Raw genomic sequence first — 25,026 nt, 5'->3', positions numbered from 1 at the left:
TGCAACACAAACCAGTCTGTGATTCTGTGAAACTGGTGACAGGGTCACACTTCCACTCAGCCCTATCAGTCTCTCCGTGAAGTGTCTTTACAGCTAATTACAAAGTGGAACTTGTTCCCCAAGACTGTACCTTTTATGCAGCCACCCTGGTGGTTTGTCATGCTTTAATGGAGAGATTTGTTTTAAAAATCCCAGAATATGGCTTTCTCCCCACTTTTTTTCCTCAGTGTGTCCTTGAGAAGACCAGTCTCTGGCGAAACTTGTTTTTAAAAGCCCAGTGTATAGATTTTTTTTTCCACTTTTTTCCCTCTGTTTGAGCAGTCTCCCCACCGAAGGAGGGGCACTGGGCTGCTCGGAGCAGGCCCTCACCCCCAGCTCCCTGGCACCTGCTCGGCCAGAGGAGAGCGGGCTGGAAGGGAGGCGAATGGCGCCTGCCGCCACACGCCCGGGGTTCAGAAAGACGGTTAAAAAAGAGCCTCATGGCGTCACTTCTGATGTCACCGCTGTCACAAAACCCCTTCCAGGGCCTTCGGGTTACTCCCTGGGTGGCGGTCAGCCCTTGGCCCCCTCCCGCAGGCTGCTGTAGGGGTTTGAGAGGGGCTACAAGGGGGTCTACGAAGAGCCGTCAGGACCCGTGAGGGATCACTGAGCGCGGCGTAGCCCGGGGCCGCGGCAATGGCGGCGACAACAGGAGGCCCCGCGGCCCCCCGAGCCAGCCCCGCCCGCTGCACACAATGGTGATGCGGTGCACGCCGGGAGCCGTAGTTGGGTGGGAGAGGGCGGCGGGCGCGGGCCGCCGACCGCCTGCCGTTCCCGTCGTGCCCCGCGCGGGGTGAGGTGCCCGGATGTGCCCGGCGCCGGAAGAGAAGCGGGTCTCTTCGGAGCCGGCCATCTTGTGCGGCAGCGAGTAGGGCGCGGGGGGCCCCGGCAGCATCGGAGGAGGATCCCGCCGACGGGGGCCCATCATGCCCGGACACCTGCAGGAGGGTTTCGGCTGCGTCGTCACCAACCGCTTCGACCAGCTCTTTGATGACGAGTCTGACCCCTTCGAGGTGCTACGGGCGGCCGAGACCCGGAGGAAAGAGAGCGGCGGCGGCGGCGGGAGCCAAGGAGGCGGCGGGGCCCGCGGTGGCCCGGCGGGTTCCCAGACCAACTCCTCCGGCGGGGCCGGCGGTGGAGGCCCGGGTCAGGCGGGCGCTGGCGGCGGCGGCCCCGGCAGCGCGGCCAAGCAGCTGCGCAGGGAGTCCCAGAAGGAGCGCAAGAACCCGCTGCCCCCCTTCGCCGCCTCCGCTGGGGGCCCCGGTGACCGCCGGGAGGAGGGCAGCGGCCAGCCCGGCGCTCCGCTGCGGAAGGAGGGTGAGCGCGGCGGGGGGGAGGAAGGGAGGGAGTTGGGGGGCTGTTGGCGGGGCCGCCCCGCGTCCCGCCGCGCACAAAGAAGGCGGCGGGAAGGCAGCGGAGCGCGGCGGGAGGAGGTGAGGTGGGGTGGGGTGGGGGGGGAAGCGGGAAAGAGAGGCCCTCAGCGCAGCTCCGTGCCCGCGGCGGCCGCGCACCCACGTGGGGAAGCGCATGGCGGGAGGGCGCCCGGGGCACCTGTGTCGAAGGGAGCCACCCGTTAGCGGCGGTCCCCGGGTGGACGGAGCTCCGGGGAGGAACGAGGACCGTACCACGCCGGTGGCAGCTCGGTCACACGTGGCCGCGGGTGGTTGTGTCCCCACGGCCCGCTCAAAATGGAGTCGGGGAAGGGCGGGCGTGGGGTGCCCGGGTGGTGCCTCCGTGCTAGTGTGGAGGAGGGAGGGCTGCTCGCGGAACAGAGAATCTCATCCTGAACTTTTAATTGCTTTTATTTGTGTGCGGGGGTCCTGACATCTTTAAGAGAGTGTTTGGCTCTCCCTGTGCTTTTCGAAATTCACTTGGGTCATATTTTTGAAGGGAACAATTCACTTGGCTCAGTTGGGAGTAGCGTGGATGAGAACCATAGATGTGTTTTAATATAGCTTGCGTGAATTTCTCATGTGTATAAATCCCGTAACACATCCCCACGAGAGAAACTTTATTGAAATAAGACAGTATTAAAAGGTGAAATAAACATGTTCTGGGCAAAGCGATTAGGAGGACACAGCACCAAGAGGAGTCGATTTTGTGCCTTCGTGTCCCGTGGTGGGCAGTTGTACCACGTAGAGGCTTTGGGACACACCAAATGGGTCAGAAGCTGAATTAAATTGGAATCCTTAAAATGCATCAAGGTGTGGTGACAGCAGTTGATGTGTGGGTGAGGAGACAACTTGCCAAGTGCATTTTTAACTCTAAGGTGGTTGCTTCAGAAGAGGATGGTGCTGTCTGAAAGGATCTGACTAAAATGTTTGATGATTCTCCACCATGTTTTGTGTTATTTAAGGCAGAAAAAGTTTTATTCTGGTTGGTTGGTTAAGGGGACCTCCAAGTGTTGTGTGGAAACACCTTGTGAGGAGAGCTGTGAGGGTACTCTTTGCTTAAGGATATTTTGTGTTTCAACACCTGAGAGTTGGAGTTGTTTTCCCATATGAGGAACACAATAATTAGTCCCAAGTGACCATTTGCTAAGCCAGTGTCCTCTGGAAATACTAGTCAGAGAATGATGGTGGTGTCCCTTGTGAGGTGAACGTCAAGCATGGGCCAGCATGGGAGAACACGGAGGGGGATTTTGATGTGTTCCATGTTCACCTCCGTTTCCTACTTCAGTAGGAAAAAAGCTGTTTTGTGGCTTATAGTAGTGAAATAGAGAAAGTCAGGGCTGCTTTCATAGCAGTGTGTGGAGTGCTGTAGTGAACACTCGCTGTTCAGTTTGAAAATGGTTATTTTGGGTGTGGGACAGAAGTTCCGACATCATGAAGGTGTTTGATGCCATGATATGGTCAGGGGTTGTTTCCTGTGTGGATATGTTGCAATTAAAGTCAGTTCCAGTACTCTTAAGATGTAGGATGATTGGTGAATTAACCAGTCCAAAGCTTTTTGAGAGGAAGAAGAAACATTTTCAGTTAGGCTTCACCATTTTTTGTTCTCGGAGTGCAGACTGTTGAACTTAGAATTCCAAAGACATGGATTATCCATCGTAGTTCTTCACTGTGACCCTGGCCCATTCCCTTGCCTTCTAAACTTCACCTCCTTAGCTTGAGAGACCTTTTTGAAGCCAATATCAATGAGTTTAACCCTTTTGGCTCCTCAGGGAGAAAGGATCACTCATCCAGCGACTCATGTCATGCAAACTTCACCTGAAGTACAGCTTGTCAGGTAGGGAAGGCATTGTTCCTTTGGGTGTGTTGGCTTGGATATCATTAGCCCCACCCAAATAGGACCTTGCTCGTTAAACAGGAACTTTATTTCTTTTTGTTTTTTAAATTAAATATTGGGAGCTTTTCATTTCAATTTACAACTCTAGAGCCAGCCTTGGGACATTCTTCCTTCATCATTTTGCCCCCCAAAAGTAGCATAACAAGGGAATATAATGTGTTTGTCCAGATCCCTCTAAGAAGAGTAAACAGGGCTTGTAGATGAGTGGAGAAGAAAACAACGTTTGAAGTCTTAGTCTTAGTGAAGAAGACAATGCCCATGGGAGGTTGTTAGTTAAAGAAAACACTTTGAGAAGGCAAAGAGAGGGAAGGAAAAGCTGGAGCCAGCTTGGTGGCACAGGGTGCTCAGCTATTTTAAGTCAAGGAGCTTGTAGGACTGGGGGATTGGTGTGAATTAACACCTTGGTTAGTCACTGACTAGTTCCAAATGCACTGGAGTACAAGTGACACCCATCCAGGTGAGGGTGGTCCTACCGTGACTCACTGCTGGCCAAAAAAGCTCCTAAGAACAGCGCAAAGGGATAAAGCAAGCTTGCTGCCACAGGGACTTGATTCCAGCATGGTGACTCTGACTTCATTTTGGTGTGCATCAAAGCCAAAAAAACACTTGTTTCACCTGAAAAGCACCTTTCAAAGGGGGTAAAAAAAAATAATAAAAACCTTGCTTACCTCAACTCTTCCTTTGAAGGTTGACCTCAGCATTTTAACACAGGTTACTAATGCAGTGTGTGCTCTGACAGGTTTGGTTTCCTACAAAAGACAGTTGGATTGAGATGCTGCACAAAAAATGTGAAGGAGAAGCGTCAAGTGATCTGCAGGGACTATTTTATAAAGAGAAAGGTTCTCAGATTATTCAGCCCCAAGGCTAGTAGGACAAAACCTCCCATTCCAGCTGTTTTCTGGTGTTGAAGAGTCGGTATCTGTCCCGGTGCAGCTTTGCGTTCCGTTGATGTCTTTGGCCTGATGTTTCAGGGATAAGGCGCATTGGCAGGAGGCCTGATCAGCAGCAGCAGCAGGGTGAAGGCAAACCCATTGACAGGAGACCAGAGAGACGACCTCCTCGTGAGCGCCGCTTTGAGAAACCTGCCGATGAGAAAGCCGAAGGGGGAGAATTTTCTGTTGACAAGTAAGATTTTATTCTTCCATTCAGAGACCTTACCCAGCTTTGACAGGAAGAGGCTGTCCTGCTTTTTGACATCCAGTTAAAACCATAGAATGGTTGGGGTTGGAAGGGACCTCTGGAGATCAAGTCCACCCCCCTGCCAAGGCAGGTTCACCTAGAGGATGTCACGCAGGAACATGTACAGGTGGGGTTTGAATGTCTCCAGAGATGGGGACTCCATCAGCTCTTTGAGTAGCCTGTTCCAGTGCTCTATCAGCCTTAAATTAAAGTTCCTCCTCATTATTAGGTAGAACTTCCTATATGTAAGTTTGTGCCTGTTACCTCTTGGCCTGTCTCAGGGCAACATTGACAAAAGCCTGGTCCGATGCTCCTGACATGCACTCTTGAAGTATTGATCAGCACTGATGAGTTTCCCCCTCAGTCTGCTGTTTTCCAGCCTTAAAAGACCCAGTTGTCCAAACAAACAGCTAATTGAATCAAAATTAAATTGACTTAATATGCGTGACTTATAAAAGTTCATTATAACTTTGATTTTCCATGAATTTACTCACAAACTTGACTCAAGTTTTAGTCTGGGAGTGATCTAACATGAAAATTCCCTTGATATAACTAAACAAAGACCAGTTTAAATAATTCAGATCTGCACCATGTCTTCCTAAATGGAGATTTATGGATGTGACATTTTGTGACATGGTTTAGTGGCCATGGTGGTCGTAGGTTGATGTTTGGGTTTCATGGAGATCTTTTCCATCTGAAACAGTTCTATGAAAAATCTGTATCAGATAGCTCAGGAAAAGGAACTCAAGTGTAGTTGTTGCCTGCAGATCCTTTTGCTATTACAGCTGTTGCTTAAATCCATACAGCTGACTTGGAAGCCAATAACTTTGTCCATGTTGGTGTTTATACCTTGGCTGCAGTGGATTCAAATCTGGAAGCTGTGAAGCCATCTTGCATCTAGGCAACATTTAAAGATTTACAGATGTGGTGCTGAGGGACATGGTTTAGCATCAGACTTGGTAGAGTTAGGGAATGGTTGGACTCAATCTTCATAAAGGTCTTTTCCAACCAAAATGCTTTGGTGATTCTATGAAGGTTTGTCAGGGAGGATCGAGAATTGAAGCATTCTGAAAGTTCAGATACTAACATTGTAGTAGCCAAAGTTACAATCTTTGGAGAAATAAGTCAGGTAGATGTGAGTTTAATTGAAGTTGTAGTTCCACTTAGTTATGTAACATAATGCAAACACTAAATTAGGGAGTTTAGTGCAAAGATGCAAAAGGGCAGTGATTGTCTTGTGCATTTATTTCTAGATTCAGGGCTACAAAGGGGATAAGGGGACTGGTGAAGAGAGGCTGAGAGACCTGGGGCTGTTGAGCCTGGAGGAGAGCAGCCTCAGAGGGCGTTTTCTCAATGCTCAGCAGAAGCTAAATCATCTGTGGAGGGCAAAAGGATGGGGCCACACTCTTCTCAGTGATGCCCAGTGACAGGACAAGGGGCAGTGAGCACAAACTGGAACCCAGGAGGTTCCATCTGAAGAGGAGGAGAAAATTCTTTGGTGTGAGGGTGCTGGAGCCCTGGAGCAGGCTGCCCAGAGAGGTTGTGGAGTCTCATTGTCTGGAGAGCTTCCAAACCTTGTGGCCGTTGTGATGCAGGGCAAACTGCTGTGGGTGCCTCTGCTTTAGAGGGGGTTGGATTGGATGATCCCCAGAAATCCCTTTCAATTCCCACCATGCTGGGATTCTAAAATACAAGTGTTATGTAGGTGACATGTATTGGATGTTAGGAGGAAGGTTTATACAATGAAGGTAGTGGAATACTGAACAGGTTGCCCAGAGAGGTAGTAGAGCTTCCATCTCTGGATGTATTCAAGGTCAAACTTGGTGGGACCCTCAACAACTTGATCTAGTTGCAGATGTCCCTGCTTGCTGTGGGAGGGTTGGACAAGATAAACTCTTGAGGGTGCCTCAACACGATGCATTTTATGATTTTTTTTCAGTCTGATAATTTGGGATTGGAATTAGGTCATTGCCCCACTTAGAGTAATTACCAAAGGAAAATTCTGAAAAGGCAAAAAAGAAAACCTTAAAAAACATGATATAAAATTGTGGAGTGTGAAATAGTTACAATATCAGAATGGTTTGGGTTGGAAGAGACCTTAAGGGTCATCTAGTCCCAACCTCCTGTCGTGGGCCACCATCCACTAGCCCAGGTTGCTCAAGGCCTCATCCAGCCTGGCCTTGAACACCTCCAGGTTGGGGGCCTCCACAACCTTCCTGGGCAACCTGTTCCAGTGTCTCACCACCCTCACTGTAAAGAATTGCTAATCTCCAGTCTAAATCTCCCCTCTTCCAGCTTCAGTCCATTCCCTTTTGTCCTGTCACAACAAGCCCTTGTCAAAAGTCCTTCCCCAGCTTTCTTGTAGATGCCCTTCGGCTACCGGAAGGCCACCAGGAGGTCTCCCCACAGCCTTCTCTAGGCTGAACAACCCTAACTCTCCCAGCCTGTCCTCACAGAGAAAAACTCACCTGTTGTCTCTTCCATGCTAGACCCATCCTTGACCGACCTATGCGTGGCCGTGGTGGACTTGGAAGAGGCCGTGGCCGTGGCCGTGGCATGAGCAGGGGAGATGGCTTTGACTCTCGTGGCAAACGTGAATTTGACAGACACAGCGGCAGCGATAGATCGTAAGTCTTTACCTTTTTCTACTGCTTTTTGGCTCTTGGTTTTTATGGGTTGGTTTGTTGTTTTTTTTTTTTTTGGTTTTGTTTGTTTGTTTGTTAGATGCATTGAAAATTGCCTCGTGGATTTCTGGTCACTTTAATGTTAACTCAGTTTTGTTAGTTCTGTTTCACATTTCAGCGGCCTGAAGCACGAGGACAAGCGCGGCGGCAGCGGATCGCACAACTGGGGAACTGTCAAAGATGAGCTAACGTTAGTAATCTGATTACTCAGAAAACTATTAGCTGAATGTTAATGAATCCTCATTATTAGGGCTTGCAGAATGGAAAGCTTTAGCTGCTTGTTGCATCTTTGATCTGGATCAGTTTTGCTCTTAGAAGATTTTTGCTACGCTCTTACAAGCAGTCTTTGGAGAGTGTGGGGACCAGGCCATTTCCAGTGTAGGAAACCAGGCCTTTTCTTGTAACATCAAGGATGGTTTTGCTCTTGAAAACAGAATTTGGGAGAAGTTTGGAATGTGGTGGGGGTCTTGTGCTAGTTACTTAAAGTAGAATAATTTCATTTTGATCAGGTTAAGCACGCTTTTTACCAAGTACTGGATTAAAACCAGTGCTTTTAACACCCAAATCCCATTTTGTGTCTCATTGGGAGGCTGTCAGATGGGTTCTAGTGAGCACTGGGGAGAGCAATGAGAAAGGTGGAAGGCACAGAAAGTAAATGCACGGAAAGTAGCAATCCTTAATGAAACAGTTCTTAAAGAAGAGTGGGTTGTGGTCATCCTCTGTAGAACCTGAAATGGGGCTGAACTGTTTAAAAACCAAACCTCTCCACATGATGTAATTGCAGTGAATTGGATCAGTCAGCTGTAACTGAGGAAACGCCGGAGGGAGAGGAACATCCGCCTGCTGACTCTGAAAACAAGTGAGTGCCACCTCTCTTGGTGTCTTTGACTGCTTCAAAGATACTTTTATTTTACCTTTAACCTTCCTACTTCTGCTTTACCAAACTCAGATTATATTTTCTTTAGCAATGCTGCTGAAACAGTCTTTTGAGAACTTCATCTCTGTCACGGAACTCTTCCTGTCACATAGGGTTTGAGTCGCTTTCTGCTTTAGTTTATTAACAATCAATTTTAATAGGCTTAGACTCTTGGTGTTGCAACTCCTAAGCACCAAATCCAGAAGCATCTGTGCTCCTAACTACCTGGAACCAGCAAATAAAACAACAAAATGTTCTTTTGCCAGTGGAAGGCAACTTGTTTTAAACTTAGTTTTTTCAGAACAACTGTTGAGTCTGTGTGACCAGCCCTAGAAGAAAGATTTTATCTCTTCTCCATCAGCTTCTGGTATGTGGGCAGAGGTTCACATGATTGCTTCTTACTCCACTTTGAAATAGTTACAGGAGAAACCTAGGATTGGAGGGATGAAATACAGTAACTAGGAAAACAGAACAAGCAGAAGGAGCAGTAGTGCTGCTTAGAGTTGATGTAAAAAACATGATACAGGTTTCTATGGTAGCATAGCACAATAAAATGTTGCATTTTAATGAGGAATGTGGTTTATGGTGGCTTCAGAAGAAAACGGCATTGGTCACAACTTGTGTTCCCCAGGCTCAGTACTGGGGCCAGTTCAGTATCTTTATCAATGATCTGGATGAGGGAAGTGATGCAGATGACGCTAAGCTAGGAGGGAGTGTTGATCTGCTGGGGGTTTGGAAGGTTCTACAGAGGGACATGGACAGGCTGGATTTATGGCCTGAGGTCATATGGTGCTGGGAACTGCACTTGGGTCATGACAACCCCATGAATGCTCCAGGCTGGGGGCAGAGTGGCTGGAAACTGCCCAGCAGAAAGGGACCTGAGGATGTTGATCAACAGTGATTGAAGATGAGCCAGTGTGGGCCCAGGAGGTCAAGAAGGCCGCTGACATCCTGGCTTGGATAACCAATAGTGTAGCCAGCAGGATGAGGGAAGCGATTGTTTCCCTGTATTTGGAACTGGTGAAGCCACACCTTGAGTTCTGGGTTCGGTTTTGGGCACACTCCCAGAAGGAGATTGAGGTTCTGGAGCAGGTCCAGAGAAGGGCAACAAAGCTAGTGAAGGGCCTGGAGAGGGGCAGCTGAGAGACCTGGAGTTGTTGATCCTAGAGAAAAGGAGAGGCTGAGGGGAGACCTAGCTTTCTACAACTCCCTGAAAGGAGGTTGGAAACCAGGTTGGGGTTGGTCTCATCTCCCAAGGAACAAGTGAGAGGACAAAAGGAAATGGCCTAAAGTTGCCCCAAGGAAGGTTTAGGTTGAAAGTTGGGAGTGTTGTGTTCGCTTCAGGCTTTCATGATCTTTTTGCTGCACATACATGCACCATGCTGAGTTTCTCTGGTGAAGGAAGCAGACTATCCAAATCTGGTTACATTCTGGCTTTTTAAAAAGTGAACAAGCTCAAAAATGGTGTTGAGAACAAATTCTCCCTCAGTGTCTTAACTTGAGTCTTTGGGAGAGAGGTATCTCAGAAAGGAGAAGTTGGGCTTTCATATTTGTGAAGAAAATGGTCATTAAAGTGGAGAATAGATGGCATGAATCAGTATAAATATATTTTATATATCATAATATTTAGTTGTGCTCACCTCTTGGTTGTTTAAAGGTTGGCTGTGATTTGAGTTTTTTTTTTATTGGTGCTCTGGCTAAAGGAGTTGAGATTCCTTTGTGTTTTCTGAGCGGTGGTATTGAAGGGGGTTTTACATACACCTCCAAACTGCTAACCACTCAACAAATCTGCTTTTTAACAACATTTTGAATTTGTGTCTAGAACGTGAGTTTAAAGGTCTTGTAATAATATTCCCTAAATTCACTACAGAGAGAATGAGGTTGAAGAAGTAAAGGAAGAAGGCCCTAAGGAAATGACCCTGGATGAGTGGAAAGCTATTCAAAGTAAGGATCGTGCAAAAGTGGAGTTCAACATCCGTAAACCAAATGAGGGTGCTGATGGGCAATGGAAAAAGGGATTTGTCCTTCACAAGTCAAAGAGTGAGGAGGTAAAACTTTTTTCATCATTTCTAGTATCTAGGTTGTGTAGTTTTGTTTTATTGATGCATTGATTCTATTCTATTGAGCTTGAGGAGGAAGCTCCATTCTACAGCTACCTAAAACAGGTTAGAGTGAGGTGTGGCTTGGTGTCTTCTCCCTAGTATCAGGTGATTGAGTGAGAGGAAGTGTGCCAGGGGAGGTTTAGGTTGGATGGTAGGAACAATTTCTTTCCTGCAGGAGTGCTCAGGCATTGGAACAGGCTGCCCAGGGAGGTGGTGGAGTCACCATCCCTGGAGGTGTTCAAGAAACCTGTGGATATGGTTTAATGACTGTGGTGATACTGGGTTGATGATTGCACTCTATGATCTTAGAGGTCTTTTCCAACCAAAGCAGTGCTATGATTCCTTGAGATGCTGACTCATAGCTAGGTCTGCGAAGTGAGAATAACATTTCTGTGCTAAAACTGAAGTTAAAAGTAGCTATTCTTAGCTTAGCAGTTGAGCTGTACCTCTAGGTTGGTGTATACTGTGATACCACCTGGAGCTTAGACTGGAGTGCTTGTAGGGGTTGTGTCTTGGTGAGCATTTCGGAAGAGGTTTGGTGATAGCATGTTTATTTGCCCGTTATTAAAGGCAGCTTAAATAACTTGTTGATGACACTGAGCTGTGTGGTGCTGTTGACACGCTGGAGGTAAGGGATCTGGACAGGCTGGAGAGGTGGGCCAGTGCCAGTCTCATGAAGTTGAACAAAGCCAAGTGCAAAGTCCTGCACCTGGTTGGGGCAATCCCAAGCACTAATCCAGGCCTGGGAGGTGAAGGGCTGGAGATCAGCCCTGAGGATAAGGACTTGGGGGTTCTGTTCCCCAGCACAGTGGGCAGCAGGTGCAAGGAGAGGATTCTGTCCTGCTGCTGCGCTCTGCTGAGACCCCACCTGCAGTGCTGGGGCAGCTCTGGAGTCCTCAGCACAGCAGACATGGACCTGTTGGAGTAGGGCCAGAGGAAGGCACAGCAATGCTGGGAGGGCTGGAAGCCCTTTGCTGTGAGGCCAGGCTGAGAGAGTTTGGGTTGTTCATCCTGAAGACTCCAGAGGCACCTTAGAGCAGCCTTCCAGGATTTGAAGCTGGCTACAGGAAATCTGGAGAAGGACTTGTTACAAAGGGCAGGGATGAGGGGTGATGGCTTCAAACTGGAAGAAGATGGATTTAGATGAGACATTAGGGAGAAATTCTTATCCATAAGGATGGTGCAATACTGGAACAGGTTGCCCAGAGAAGCTATGGAGGCTCCAATCCTGGCTGGATGGCACCTTGAACGAGCTGATTTAGTAGGAGGTGTCCCTTCCCATGGCAGAGGGGTTGGAACTAGATGATATTTATGGTCCCTTCTAACCCAAACCATTTGATGATTCTATTTCACTCTGTCCTTTGAGTGGGAGTCCCAAAACTGTGCCCCCAGTACTTGAGGTGTGGACAGCTGAGATCCATCTGTGTGAAGTTGTTTTTTCTCAAGTGTACTCATTTCAGTCACTGCAAAATCTTAATTAATTCTGTTCCAAGCTAGTGAGAGTGGGAAGGAGACTGGTCAGAACGGGAGGGAGATGCTGAGAGCTCTGTTCTGGGTTAATCTTTGGGTTTAATCTCTTCCTTTCCCCACTCTAATGCCTTTAGCAGCTTGCTCTTAATCAGTGGCCTACAACTTTGTGTGCCAGATGGTTGTGACTCCCTTTGAAACAACTAGATACCATGGCATACACTGTTTAGTCTTTCTCTGACCTTTATCTATTTCTGCTTGTTGTTTTTTCTCTTGTAAACTGGAGACCTAATACAGCTGGGGAGGCACCGGGCAGTGAAAATTCCCATTTCTAATCTCACTCAATTTGGGATGAGTTTGACTTTGTGCTGGTTTTGTGCTGTTTTCTTTCCTTGCTGTGTGAGGCAATTCTGTTCTTTAAAGGATTTGAGCGTTGGTTGGTTGGTTTGTTTTTATGTGCAGTGTGTGTTCATTAAATGCTGCTTTCTGTGGCTGGATATTAGGAAGAAATTCTTTCCAGTGAGGGTGGTGAGACACTGGGACAGGTTGGCCAGGGAGGTTGTGGATGACCCCTCCCTGGAGGTGTTCAAGACCAAGCGGATGAGGCCTTGAGCACCCTGGTCTAGTGGAAGGTGTCCCTGCCCACGGAACTAGATGATCTTTAGGGTCTCTTCTAACCTAAACCATTTTGTGAATCCATGAATCACTGTGTATTAAGAGTATATTAAAAGACAAATACTGATGTGCTTTACCAAGCTTTACTAAAGATGTACTTTCTTCCAAGATTTACTTCAAGTCCTTCAAGTTCTCAAGCCCTAATTTTTCCCAAATCATCTAGACTTATTTGCCATTTAATCATCTGAACACAGTCATTTTACCTGTGTCTGTGATAAGTTGGTGCTGCTCTGAAGTGATTTAAAAGCTAGGAAGTTCCATGCTGTGTATTCCAGTTGAAAGATGAATCACAAACCCCCAAATAAAAACAGTGAGAATAAATAATCCAAGTATTTTCTTGGGAAAAAATGATGTAGTGAGTAGATTATTCTATTTGAGAGATGTATTTATTTAACTTCTCCAAGAAATGAGTTGGGTCTAAGAAGTTAACATCTCCTTGCTCGCAGAAATGATGAAATTAACAAAACTGCCTTGAAATCTAGCTGCTTTTACCCTGCTTTTTATTCTGTGGCCAGCAGATGTCTGTCTCCTCATTTCACTTATTAATTGTTCCTTGGGAAGCATCAGCATGGGGGTTATTTTTGCTCAGTGGTACAGCAGAACAGCTCAAAAATACAGGCACTGGGGAAGCTTTCAGTGTACCTCCTTTGCCAGCAGGTTCAGAAAATGGAGTATTTAGAAGTCAGGAACAAAACTTAACCAATCACTTGCTGTTCTTTTTTGTGTTTGCCCTTTTGCATGTACTTCATGAGTCATGAAATTAAGGATTCTGTAATTCCTGTTGAGTTGATGTGTGGAAGAGACTTGGGTTATAGGTCAATTCTGGGACTTGGCCCCAGATCCCTTACTCTTATAGCTGAAAAATCACAGTTTGAAGGGAAATGCCTAGCATTTGACACGAGATCTCTACTCTTAAACCTGAAAAATCACAATATGCCTCAGCAGGCTTTCTCAGGAGCTTGCATGGAAGCTTTATGATGCCCACCCTTGTTCCGTAGCTTGAGAACTACTGGAAGAATGCCCTAGGAGTCTGGGAAAAGGGAGTGTGGACATCTAGTCCTGCCATCTGCCTTAGTCTTGTGAAAGAGTTCTCTTTTGTGTGCTCTTTGAGGGGTAAACCACTTGGCCCTGCCTGGGGTCTTTCTCTTGTTTACATTTCCTATGCAATGACTAGAAAAGGATAACAAACTCTGAATCCTGTTCCAGATTCCTGCTGGTTTAACATCAAATCTATGTGTATTGGCAGCCTTAGTCTTGTGAGACTCTTTCTAGGAGTAGATTGGGTTATGCCATTGAATAGAGACACTCTTTTTTCCTTCTTTGCATCTGATTTAGAGACTTGATCCCAGGGAAGGGTCACATTGTGGAGAGATCTTAAAATTTGATCCAAAAGTTGGATGCAATTCTCCTGGAAAGATCAATGCTGAAGGAGGTCAGCTCCTCCTCTGTGTATCTGTGGTGTTGTGCCTCATCCCTGTGCCTTCAAGCTTTCTTGCTCATCTAATCCCTTTTTTAGAGGAGGTTGCAACAGGAGAATAGGAAAGGTTCCTCTTAAAACATGGAGGAATAACTCTTGAAGCAAGAGTGTGCAGGATCTTTTCTCTTCAACAGTCATTTTAAACATCCCACTCTCTTCTCTCTGAGCTGGAGATCAGCCTGCATGCCTGGTCTCTGCTGAGCTTCCAGCAGCTTGTGTTAAACCTTTTTTTTTAGTGTCCATCTGCATTTTTTAATCTCGTTTCTACTCTTGTGATCCCAGACCATCTTCTAATCCTTCTGGATGTTCCCTCTGCTTGTTGATCTCATCCTTTCTTCTGCTTCCTGCACTCAGTGCCATCTGTACCCAGCCAGTTCATGTTGACCTTACTACCTGTTGTTTCTGTATGTAGTTGAGTCTCATTTCTTCCTTTTGTTTTCTCCCTTTGTTCCTTTTTGTCACTTTGGTGTGGACACGCAACTTTCATCAGACAAAGGCGATGACAGAAATGCAGGGGAGTCTGCTGGAGTCAAATGAGGTACTGATCCTTTCTGTCTACCTGTGTGTTCATGGCAGCCCCTTCTGAAAGCAAGGGCTGGATGTTAAGAAGCCACAAAACCAGAGAATTCCAGTAGATACTTGGAGCTCTTCTGTCCATGCCTATTGTCTAACCATGCAGAACCCTTCATTGTTAGTATCCTCTCTCCTAACTTGAGCTGATCCACAGCTCATCATTAGTGCTTCTATCATGAGTCTTTATTTTCTGGGGTTGCTCTTTTTCCACATCTCAATGCCTACTTTGATTCTCTTTGCCTTAGCAGCTTGGTCTTGATTTCCTAGATCCATAAAAGGTTTTGTGTTGGAAGGGACCTTAAAGATCATCTAGTTCCATGGGCAGGGACACCTCCCACTAGACCAGGTTGCTGGTCACAGCCTTCCCCAAGACCCCCAAGCACTGATTGCCTCTCAGAGGCAATCAGTTTTTAGATCAGAGCACTGCTGAGAGCTGCCAATAGACATGAAATGCTTCCCAAAAATTGTTCAGAATAAGCAATTTGTACAATACTTCCATGTCTGTTGTCACCTAAATGATAGAAGAAGTTGAGGAGAACATGCTGAGTCTTTTACTGGTGTTTTGGGTGAAGATGACATTGGGTTACAGGTGGAATTTGCTATTTATTGGCTTAGTGGTTGATAAATTGTGAGAACAGAATGGTTTGTGTGGGTTGTAGTGTTTCTGTTTGAAGCAGTAACAGTGTAGGGGAAGGAATGCACAGAATTCTTGTAGAAAGCCACTGACAGCACCTCTCAGAATGTTCTGTGTGGACATTCAATGAGCTGGAGGTGGAATTCATGAGGTGGAGGTAGAATCTCTGTACCCTGCAGTGATCCAAACTGTAGCTTAAATAGTAAGAAAGGAAAGAAAACCATGTTCTGGTTTGCAGCTGGTTGAGGTGCTTAGATTTGAGTAGTGCTGTGTCAGGCTGAGATGTGGAATGGCTTTTCCCTGAAAAATAACTTTCAGCTCACTTCTCAAATTTGGAAAAGGGATTCCTGAGGAAAGAGTGTGCGATTCCCTTCACCATGAGAGGGGAGACCCTGGCGCAGGTTGCCCAGAGGTGGTAGATGTTCCATCCCTGAAACCAGTGCAGGTCAGGTTGTTTGGGGATCTGAGCAACCTGCTCTGGTTGTAGATGTCCCTGCTGACTGCATTGGGGGTTTGGACTGGATGACCTTGAGCGGTCTCTTCCCATTCTATGATTAGATGTGGTGCTAAGGAAACTGTTTTAGCAGCAGCCTTGGTAGAGTTAGACAATGGTTGGACTTGATCTTGACGGTCTTTGCCAGCCAAAATGATTTGATAATTCTGTGATCTGTTGGATTTTGCTGTCTGGCTCTAGGCAATAAATGTCTTTAACATCTCCTGGGTAGGGCCTCAACAGGGTAACTTAAACCCTTGCTCTTTCCAGGATTCTGCTTACAGTCCTTGAGTGAGTTGAAACCTTTGATGTGTTGGATGCACCTCCCCAAATAACACTCCAGCCCAGACCTGTCTGTGATTCCTTCAGGTTTGGTTTCTGGTGGTTCAATCCTAGAAGCTAAAGCACTCTAAATCCCTGATGTAAAACTTGTCTGTATGAAAAAATGTTGTTAAACTGGAAGGTGGGTTGAGGACCAAGTTACATGCGTGACCCAGAGAGGTTTCCTCCTACCCTAACCAGTTCTATGAGTTAAAGCTTGTAAAATCAGGAGTGGGATGGGGATCAGTCGAATTCATCCCAGTGGAATAGTCTTGAGATGAAGCAGTGTGGGAAGAAGGGTGTTCGGCATTGTGCCAGATTAAATCATGGTGTCCTCCACTGTAGGACATTGTGGAGGCCATATGTAGAGCTGGGCACTGGAATGGGTATATAGATGGGGGAGAAGTAGTTAGTTAAATTTGTAGGGAAGAAGTAGGGGGTAGTTAATGAGTTAAATTGGTGGTGTATAGAAGGCTCTTCATGGCTCTGTGTATCATGAGGCTTGTCACTGACTTGGAAGAACCTCTGGAAGCAACTTTCAGCCTCTTGACTGCAAACTCTGTCAATGCATTAGCTGCCCTATGAAGGATCCACAAAAGGTAATTAAAAGGTCTGGGGTGTTTGATTGCACAATCTGTGTCTTTGAAGTCTGTATGTTGTCCAGTTACACCACGAGAAAAGTTAGTCAGCAGGTTTCAGCATGCATTTCTGGAGGAAGACCTGAGCCAGAAGTTCAGGGTTCAGGGCTTGTGTATCTACCTTGCTCCTCAAGGTTCTGGTTTCTCACTGGAAACAACCATCTATGAGAAAAGGGTTGAGAGTCATCTTTTTCAGCATAATTGGTGAGACTTCTAGCATTAATGTTTTGGCTTCTTCAGTTAGGTAGTGGTTGAGCTGTTGATGACTCCTTGGCTGGTTGTTACAGCTCATGCAAACCAAGAAAGATTTCTTATCACTTCCCTACTTTCATTGAGCAAAAATAAAGATGGGTTACCAAGTAAATGGTTACAAAGAATGAAATGTGTCAATAGATCATGAAGATTTCTTAGGATGATAGAGAGCAGCCCTGTGGAAGAGGACTTGGGGAGTACTGGTGCATGAGAAGCTGGACATGAGCCAGCAGTGGGCACTTGCAGCCCAGAAGGCTAGTGGCATCCTGAGTTGCATCAAAAGAATCATGGTGGTTCTGCCACTCTGCTCTGGTGAGACCTCACCTGGAGCACTCTGCCCAGCTCTGGGGCCCTCAATACAAGGAGATGGACCTGCTGGAGTGGTAGAACTTAATTTCTAGTGATTCCTGTGCTGGTTTTGAGTTTGAATCTATCAACTGTCAGTTGAGGAGCGATTTAGAGGTGAAGGTGCTTTGGTGATAAGAGCAAATCTACAAATGGAGAGGTCTTCACAGAATCATAGAGTGGTTTGGGTTGGAAGGGGCCTTGAAGTTGCAACCCCCCTGCTGTGGGCAGGGTCACCTTCCACTAGCCCAGGTTGCTGAAGGCCTTGAACACCCGCAGGGAGGGGGTGATTTGTTGGTGACTGTTTTCCTTGCTCACAGACAAACTCTGATTTCAGGCTCATGCTGAGGACTCTGTAATGGATCATCACTTCCGCAAGCCAGCAAATGACATCACATCCCAGCTGGAGATCAACTTCGGAGACCTGGGCCGCCCCGGGCGCGGCGGCAGAGGGGGACGAGGTGGCCGAGGGCGTGGTGGCAGGGCCAGCCGTGGTGGCAGAACCGACAAGGTGAGGAGCTACAGCTTCCATCTGCAACAGGCTTTAGCTCTAGTTGTTGTCAGGGTTTTCGTGCGTGGTTTTAGGTGGCAGGAAGATGGGGCCAGGCTCTTCTCAGTGGTGCCCAGTGACAGGGCAAGGAGTAATGGGCATAAGCTTGGACATGGGAAGTTCCATCTAAACATGATAAGAAACTTCTTTACTTTGAGGGTGCTGGAGCCCTGGAGCAGGCTGCCCAGAGAGGTTGTGGAGTTTCCATCTCTGGAGGCATGCAAAACCTGCCTGGACACATTCCTGTGTGTTCTCAAGGTGATGCTTCTCTGGCAGAGGGGTTGGACTCAGTCTCCAGAGGTCCCTTCCAACCCTTAACCATTCTGTGTCTTCCTTATTTCTGGGGGAGTTACTCTGACAGGAAACACCACATGTAAAACTCAAGGTTGAGTAAACCTATACTTACAGGTTTATTTTCAACTGAGTTATTAGCACAGCTTCACCTCTGGATTCACCAACATGAAGCTCTTAGAGGGGGGCCACAAAAATGGTCAGGGGCCTGGAGCATCTCTCCTATGAAGGCAGGCTGAGAAGGTTGGGGTTGTTTAGCCTGGAGAAGAGAAGGTTTCAGAGACCTTAGAGCAGCCTTCCAGTACTTGAAGGAGGCTACAGGAGAGCTGGAGAGGGCCTTGTTACAAAGGCATGGAGTGACAGGACGAGGGGTGATGGCATCAAACTGCAAGAAGCTGGATTTAGATTAGACATTGGGAAGAAATTCTTCCTGGTGAGGGTGGTGAGGCACTGGAACAAGTTGTCCAGAGAAGTTGTGGAGACTCCAAGCCTGGAAATGTGCAAAGCTAGATTAGATGGGGCTTGCAGCAACCTGGTCTGGTGGGAGATAGCCCTGCCCATGTCAGGAGGTTGGAACTAGATGATCTTTAAAGTCTCTTCCAACTCAACCCAGTCTGTGATTCTATGACAAAAGGCTGCATGTTTTAGTAGGGTTTATTAAACACAAAAAAACAGGGTGGGGAGTAGGTTTGATTAAAAAGTACTGCCCATTTTTATATCTAAACTCAAAAATTTACTTCAGAAGGACAGATGTATAAAACACTTCAGATTGTGCCAGAGCAGCAGAACCCCAAATACTAGAGGGTTATTTTCAGACACAGGTTGATGTATCTGCATCATTATGACCTGTTGTGGTGAAAGGCTGATTTTACAGCTGCACATTAGATCTTCACTCTGAGGAACTCAGAGTTTGCATGTGGAATTGAGACTCTTAATGTTAGGACTGCTTTCCCAATCCACATGAATTTTTTTACCTCTTATAGTCTTAAAGCCCTAAGACAATACTCAGGAGAAGTTCTGAATGGGCTTGAGGAGAGAAGGTGTGAAGTTGAAGTACTGTAGTATGAAATCACAGACTGGGTTGGGTTGGAAGGGACCTTTCAGGATCATCCAGTCCAATACCCCTGCAGTCAGCAGGGACAGCTGCAACTGGAGCAGCTTGCTCAGAGCCCCAAACAACCTGACCTGCAATGCTTCCAGGGATGGGGCAGCTCCCACCTCTCTGGGCAACGTGGGCCAGGTTCTCACCACCCTCAGTGTCAAACATTTCTCCCTTCTCTCTTACAGTCTGAATCTTCCTTTTTTAGTTCAAACCATCACCACTCAAAAGACCCCTTTTTTGGGCAGCTCCAGTGTGAAAAAAGACCAACCCAAAGCACTTTGTTCTTAGCTCCACATTTCTTGCTTCCTCCTACTTTAGTTCTTTTAGTTAAAAACAACCCAAACAAACATCAGTTTAAAAACCTGCTTCTAGAGGATTAATCATAGAATCACAAACTGATGGTTAGGGTGGGAAGGGATCTTTAAAGGTCTGTCCAGCCCAACCTCCTGCAGTCAGCAGGGACAGCTGCAACTGGAGCAGCTTGCTCAGAGCCCCAAACAACCTGACCTGCAGTGGTTCCAGGGCTGGGGCAGCTCCCACCTCTCTGGGCAGCCTGGGCCAGGCTCTCACCACCCTCGGTGTCAAACATTTCTTCTGTCTTTCCAGTCCAAAATTCTTTCAGTTTATAACTCTACAGTAAAGATATGTTTTGGGTTGCTTACTTAGCTTAAAAAATACATCTCATGAAATTGTTACTCACTAGGAAATGAACTCAGAGACCAGATCTGCTCATTTTTGTCTGTTTTAGGACACTTTTCTTTTTAACATTGGAATTTTTTAGGCTTATTAGTTGGAAAACTCTACTGATATGAATATAAAACCTTTAAAGTGTTTGAACTGAAATGGTGGTGGTTTTCTTGGAGCTGTTTCACTAATTTGACTTCCTGCTTCCTCAAGAATGCTTAAGAAAAGTTAAATAAGCTGCAGAAAAGTTTTTTGATGTTAATTCTTTTGTTTGTTTCCTTCCAGTTGGTTAAGGAGTTTGATGTGATCCACACACCCAACCAGGTTGGTGATTTCTTTTTACTTGTAACTTCCTTCCTGCAGTGGAGCAGTGGCTTTTTGGGCTTGATTCTCTACTTGTTTTTTGTAATGAGAGATACTAATCTTTTTTTACCTCTTTTTTACTGCTTTTTTACCTCTTAATATGTGGGCTGGCTACTGCTCCAGTGTCTTGGTCACTTCTAGATTATCGTTTATGGATTATTTCTCTCATATTTATTTACACTCCACTATCCCACCTCTCCCCACTCTCCTCCTCTTCCACATCCCTCATGGATGAAGTGAAGATAATTCCAAAATACTTAATTTTTGCATTTTCTTTTTTTTTTTTTTTAAGATGTGGTACAGAGTCTTTAAAACCCTCTGTTGGGAAGCAGTGAGGTGATTCTTGGTTAATGTATGGATTTCTAGAGCTAAAATGGCACCAGAATTCTTTTTTTTTTTTTCTTCTGAAGAGTTTATTTGGGAGAAAAATTTCATGTGTGAAACTCAAATTTGGCCTTTTTTGTAACACTTCACTTGTGTCCTTCTGTTAAGAATCAGTGGTTTTGTGCAAATCCACATGGAAAAAGAGCCATAACCTTTTCTGATAATCATGTGTGATTATGATATGTTTGCCTATAAAGCTTCCTCAGATGGTTTGGATTCAAAAAGTACTACAGGAGACTTTCTCATCCTTGGGACAAAAAACAAAAAGTGTTGCTTGTCATGGGGGGAAAAGTTGATCCTGTAGTGGTTTGTCCAGCATTAGACTGCTTATTCCACTGTGCTCTTTGAATCCATGTATTTCCCTATTGGACCCTCTCAGGTTAAAATAGTTTTAAAGAGGAAGAATTGCCTCTTTCCCTTTTGGGGTGCAGGGAAATCCCCCTGTCCTATCCAAGTGTTGCCCAGCCTGTCTGCACTGGGACAGAGGCTTGACCTTGTCATGTAGAATTGCAGATCAGACAGAAATGATGTTTGGAGGGACCTCTGGAGATCATCCAGTCCAACCCCCCTGCTTAAAGCAGGGGCACCCACAGCAGCTTGCCCAGCATCACAATGGCCAGCTGGGTTTGGAAGCTCCCCAGAGAAGGAGACTCCACAACCTCTCTGGGCAGCCTGCTCCAGGACTCTAACACCCTCACAACAAAGAAGCTTTTCCTCCTCTTCAGATGGAACCTCCTGGCTTTTGCTGCAGCACCTGTCTGCCCGCTTTGGGGAAGCAGTTCCCTGGGCAGTTGCTATCTTCAGTCCTTCTGAAGAAAGTTTGGGCTAGATGATCCTTGAGGCTCCTTTCAGCTTTGTATTCTACAATTCTTGTGTTCCACTTTGTGCCCATTGCACTTTGTGCTATTGCTGGGCACCACTGGCAAGAGTCTGGCCCCATCTTCTTGCTCCCCACCCCTTAGCTTTGAGCAGATCCCCTCTCAGGCTGCCCTTCTGCAGGCTCACCAGCCCCAGGGCTCTCAGCCTTTCCTCCTCACAGAGATGCTGCAGGCCCCCTCAGCATCTTTAGAGCCTCCCATTGGCCTCACTCCAGTAGTTCCCTGTCTCTTGAACTGGGAAGCACAGAACTGGACACAATACTCCAGCTTAGGCCTCTCTTGGGCAGAGTAAAGAGGGAAAGGAGAACCTCCAGTCCCTGTTGATCTAGAAATTTCCTAGGCTTTGGTTCTGCTGAAGCTGTAATAACTCTGTGCTGTTTCTCTTTCAGTCAAGTGCTTCTGCTCCTGATGTAGATGACCCAGAGGCTTTCCCAGCTCTGTCCTAAACTGGATGTCATAAAGCCAACCCTGCCCTCGTTGGGCCTTCCTCTCCGAGGCTTGCATGCTTAAAGGATCCTAAACAACTTAAGAAATGTAAAGGAAAAAAAAAAAAAAGAAAAATACCACACACAGAGGAAAAAAAAAAAAAAGAAAAAAAAAAAGAGGAGACTGTCATTCATACCATTCACACCTAAAGACTGAATTTTACCTGTTTTGAAAATGAACTTCTCTCGCTACACAAGAAGCAACAAATATGGTAGTCAGTTTTGTATTTAGAAATGTAATGGTAGCAGGGATGTTTTCATAATTTTTTCAGAGATTATGCATTCTTCATGGATACTTTTTTGTATTGCTGCTTGAAAATATGCGTTTCCAAACTTGAAAAAGAAAAAAAAAAAACAAAACAACAACAAAAAATATAGGTGTGAACAGTGTGTACCAGTTCAGAGCTTTCACTTCGTTTTTGGGGTTGGTTTTTGGTTTGGGAAGTTTGTTTCTTTCTTTCTTTGTTTTTTATCTTTTCATTCAGAAGTTAAAAATCTGTTTGTTTTTTTTTTTTTTTCCCCTCCTCCTTAAAACTAGGGCTGGAATAATTGCACCTTGAGCAAGTTTTTAGTGGGTGTTCAGAAGATGATGTTTGCATTTGCCAGCCTTGTTTTCCTCTCCCTTCAAAAAATGGGTTTTAGTTATTGCACCTCCTATTTAGTAGGTTTTTAGTGGCTGTTTGAGAGATGCTTGCATTTGGCAGCCTTCTCCCCCCCCCCCCCCCAAACAAAACCTGGGGTTTAATTATTGCACCTCCTCTTTTTAGTAGTTTTTTTAGTGAGTGTTTGGAAGATGATTTGCATTTGGCAGCCTTTCCCCCCTCCCCCTCCCTCAAAAACTGGATGTTAATTATTTCACCTCTTTCAAGCGGGTTTTTAGTGGCTGTTTGGAAGATGATGTTTGCATTTGCCAACCTTGTTTCCCCCTCCCCTCAAAAACTGGGATTTAATTATTTTACCTCCTCTTTTTAGCAGGAATCTAGTGAGTGTTTGGAAGATTTTTTTTTTTTTTCCATTGGGCAGCCTTTTTTCCCCCCTCCCCTCAAAAACTGGGTTTTAATTATTGTACCTCTATTTAGTAGGTTTTTAGTGGATGTTTGAGAGGTGTTTGCATTTGGCAGCCTTTTTTTCCCCCCCCATTTCCTCAACTGGGGTTTAATTATTTCACCTCCTCTTTCAAGCAGTCTTGTAGTGGCTGTTTGAGAGATGTTTGCATTTGGCAGCCTTGGTTTTTTTCCCCTCAAAAACTGGGGTTTTAATTATTGCACCTCCTTTTTAAAGCAGATTGTTAGTAGGTGTTTGCGAGAGGTTTGCATTTGGCAGCCTTTTTTCCCCCCTCCCCTCAAAACCTGGGGTTTAATCATTGCACCTCCTCTTTTGAGCAGGTTTTTGGTGGCTGTTTGAGAGGTGTTTGCATTTGGCAAGCTTGGTAGAGCTGTGTTGGGATATTAACTCCTGGAATAATTTAGTTTTAATGGTTTCAGCCTGAAAAAAAACCAACTCATTTCTGGGTGATTGATGCAAAATCTTCCTACAAAATACAGTGAGGAACAGGTTGCCCAGGGAGGTTGTGGATGCCCCTTCTCTGGAGGTGTTGAAGGCCAGGTTGGATGAGGCCTTGAGCATCCTGCTCTAGTGGAAGGTGTCCTTGCCTGTGACAGGGGGGTTGGAAGTAGATGACCTTCAAAGTCCCTCCAGCCCAAACCATTCTATAAATCTATGGATTCTACACTCAAAGCCAGGTTGGACAAGACCTTGAGCAACCTGCTCTAGTGGAAGGTGTCCCTGCTCATGGCAGGGGGGTTGGAACTAGATGATCATTAAGCTCCCTTCCAACCCAAACTGTTCTATGAATCTATAGTTGCTACCAGATACTTGAAACAAAATTCAAAGCACATTGATTTGGAGCTAAGTCCTCCTGGATCCATCCAGTGACCTGTGGATAGTTGGTTCTTAAACATTAATGTGTTACCCCTTTCCCTCACTCTTTTTACCTTTATTCCCTCCTCCCCCCTTCAGAACAAAAGGTGTTCAAGGCCAGGTGGGATGAGGCCTTGAGGCTTAGTCTATTGGAAGGTGTCCCTGCCCATGGCAGGGGGGTTGGAACTAGGTGATCTTGAAGGTCCCTTCCAACCCAATTCTATGATTCTATGAATTTGTTGGCCAAAAGAAAAACTTTTTAATTATCTCCTGCTTTTTTTTTTTTTTTTTCCTTCTTTGTGGGTTCCCTGTCAATGGGAGTAACTTTTCCTCATGTTGGAGCTGGGAGGTGGAGGAAGGTGATAGCTTGATCTGGTGTCCAACAGGGTTCCTTAGTGTCAGTATGGGTACAGCAGTAGCTGACTGTTGTGAGCGTACCCACAGTGCTGCTACACCAGCAGCAGGGCCTCTGAGGAGCCACAGGAGGGAGTTCCACCTCCAGACTGAGACACTGCATCTCTGTGAGACACCACAAAGAGAAGCAAGAGGAAGCAGCCTCTGCTTGCACCAGGGGAAGTTTAGGTTGGATGTTAGAAGAAACTTCATGACTGAAAGGGTTCTCAAACACTGGAACAGGCTCTTAGAGAGGCAGCTGAATCCCCAACCCTGGAGGTGTTGAAAAGAGGCAGAGATGTGGTGCTGAGGGACATGTTTTAGCACCAGCCTTGATAGAGTTAGTGAATGATTGGACTTCATGACCTTAAAGGTCTTTTCCAACCAAACCTGGTGGAAGATGTCCCTGCTCATGGCAGGGGGGTTGGAACTAGATGATTTTTAAGGTCCCTTCCCCCCCAAACCATTTTATTTTATGATCCTTGAAGTCCCCTTCCAGCCTGGTGGTGTATGAAAACTCTGCTGTGGTTCTGTGCATTGTCAGCTCTGCTTGCCAGCTGACAAGCTGAATGTTTTTCAGAGGGTGACAGGCAAAAACCCTTCCCACACCTCCAAAACCCCACTTTAGATTTAATTTAACCCCTGTGTTGCAGGAACATGAGCACTTGAGGACATAAAAGAAGTTGAGGGAATGGCTGACAAAGGGGGTTTTGGTCAGGAGACTAGAAACAGGTTTCTTGTCTTTAAAGTTTGACACTTTGGACAGCTTAGAAGATAGTTGTAGTTTCTTAATGAGGTAGATAGAAGACAAAAGGCAATGCCCTATTTTTTTATAGCTGTACAGGACAGGCAAAAAAAAAAAGTTACTGGAGACCTTTGAGCTATCAAACTCT

General features: G+C 46.0%; 1 protein-coding gene across 4 annotated transcripts; it reads left to right on the top strand.

Annotated features, from left to right (window-relative positions):
• Positions 1–892: 892 nt before the first annotated feature.
• Positions 893–21,905, top strand: SERBP1 (SERPINE1 mRNA binding protein 1). 4 transcript variants are annotated; one of them, XM_054384056.1, is made up of 9 exons: positions 893–1,356; positions 4,299–4,452; positions 6,996–7,133; positions 7,309–7,380; positions 7,975–8,049; positions 9,977–10,154; positions 17,421–17,594; positions 19,996–20,034; positions 21,725–21,905. In XM_054384056.1, the coding sequence occupies exons 1-9, from the start codon at positions 966–968 to the stop codon at positions 21,779–21,781; spliced, it is 1,278 nt and encodes a 425-aa protein (XP_054240031.1). In that variant the 5' UTR covers positions 893–965; the 3' UTR covers positions 21,782–21,905. The 4 variants fall into 4 exon arrangements, with proteins under 4 accessions (XP_054240031.1, XP_054240030.1, XP_054240034.1 ...); XM_054384055.1 differs by having other exon boundaries at positions 7,291–7,380; XM_054384059.1 differs by lacking the exon at positions 19,996–20,034.
• The last annotated feature ends 3,121 nt before the right edge of the window (positions 21,906–25,026 follow it).

Source organism: Indicator indicator, chromosome 10 (genome assembly GCF_027791375.1).
Source record: "Indicator indicator isolate 239-I01 chromosome 10, UM_Iind_1.1, whole genome shotgun sequence".
In the NCBI taxonomy this organism is placed as follows: Eukaryota; Metazoa; Chordata; class Aves; order Piciformes; family Indicatoridae; genus Indicator; species Indicator indicator.
This window is presented reverse-complemented; position numbering and strand designations above follow the sequence as displayed.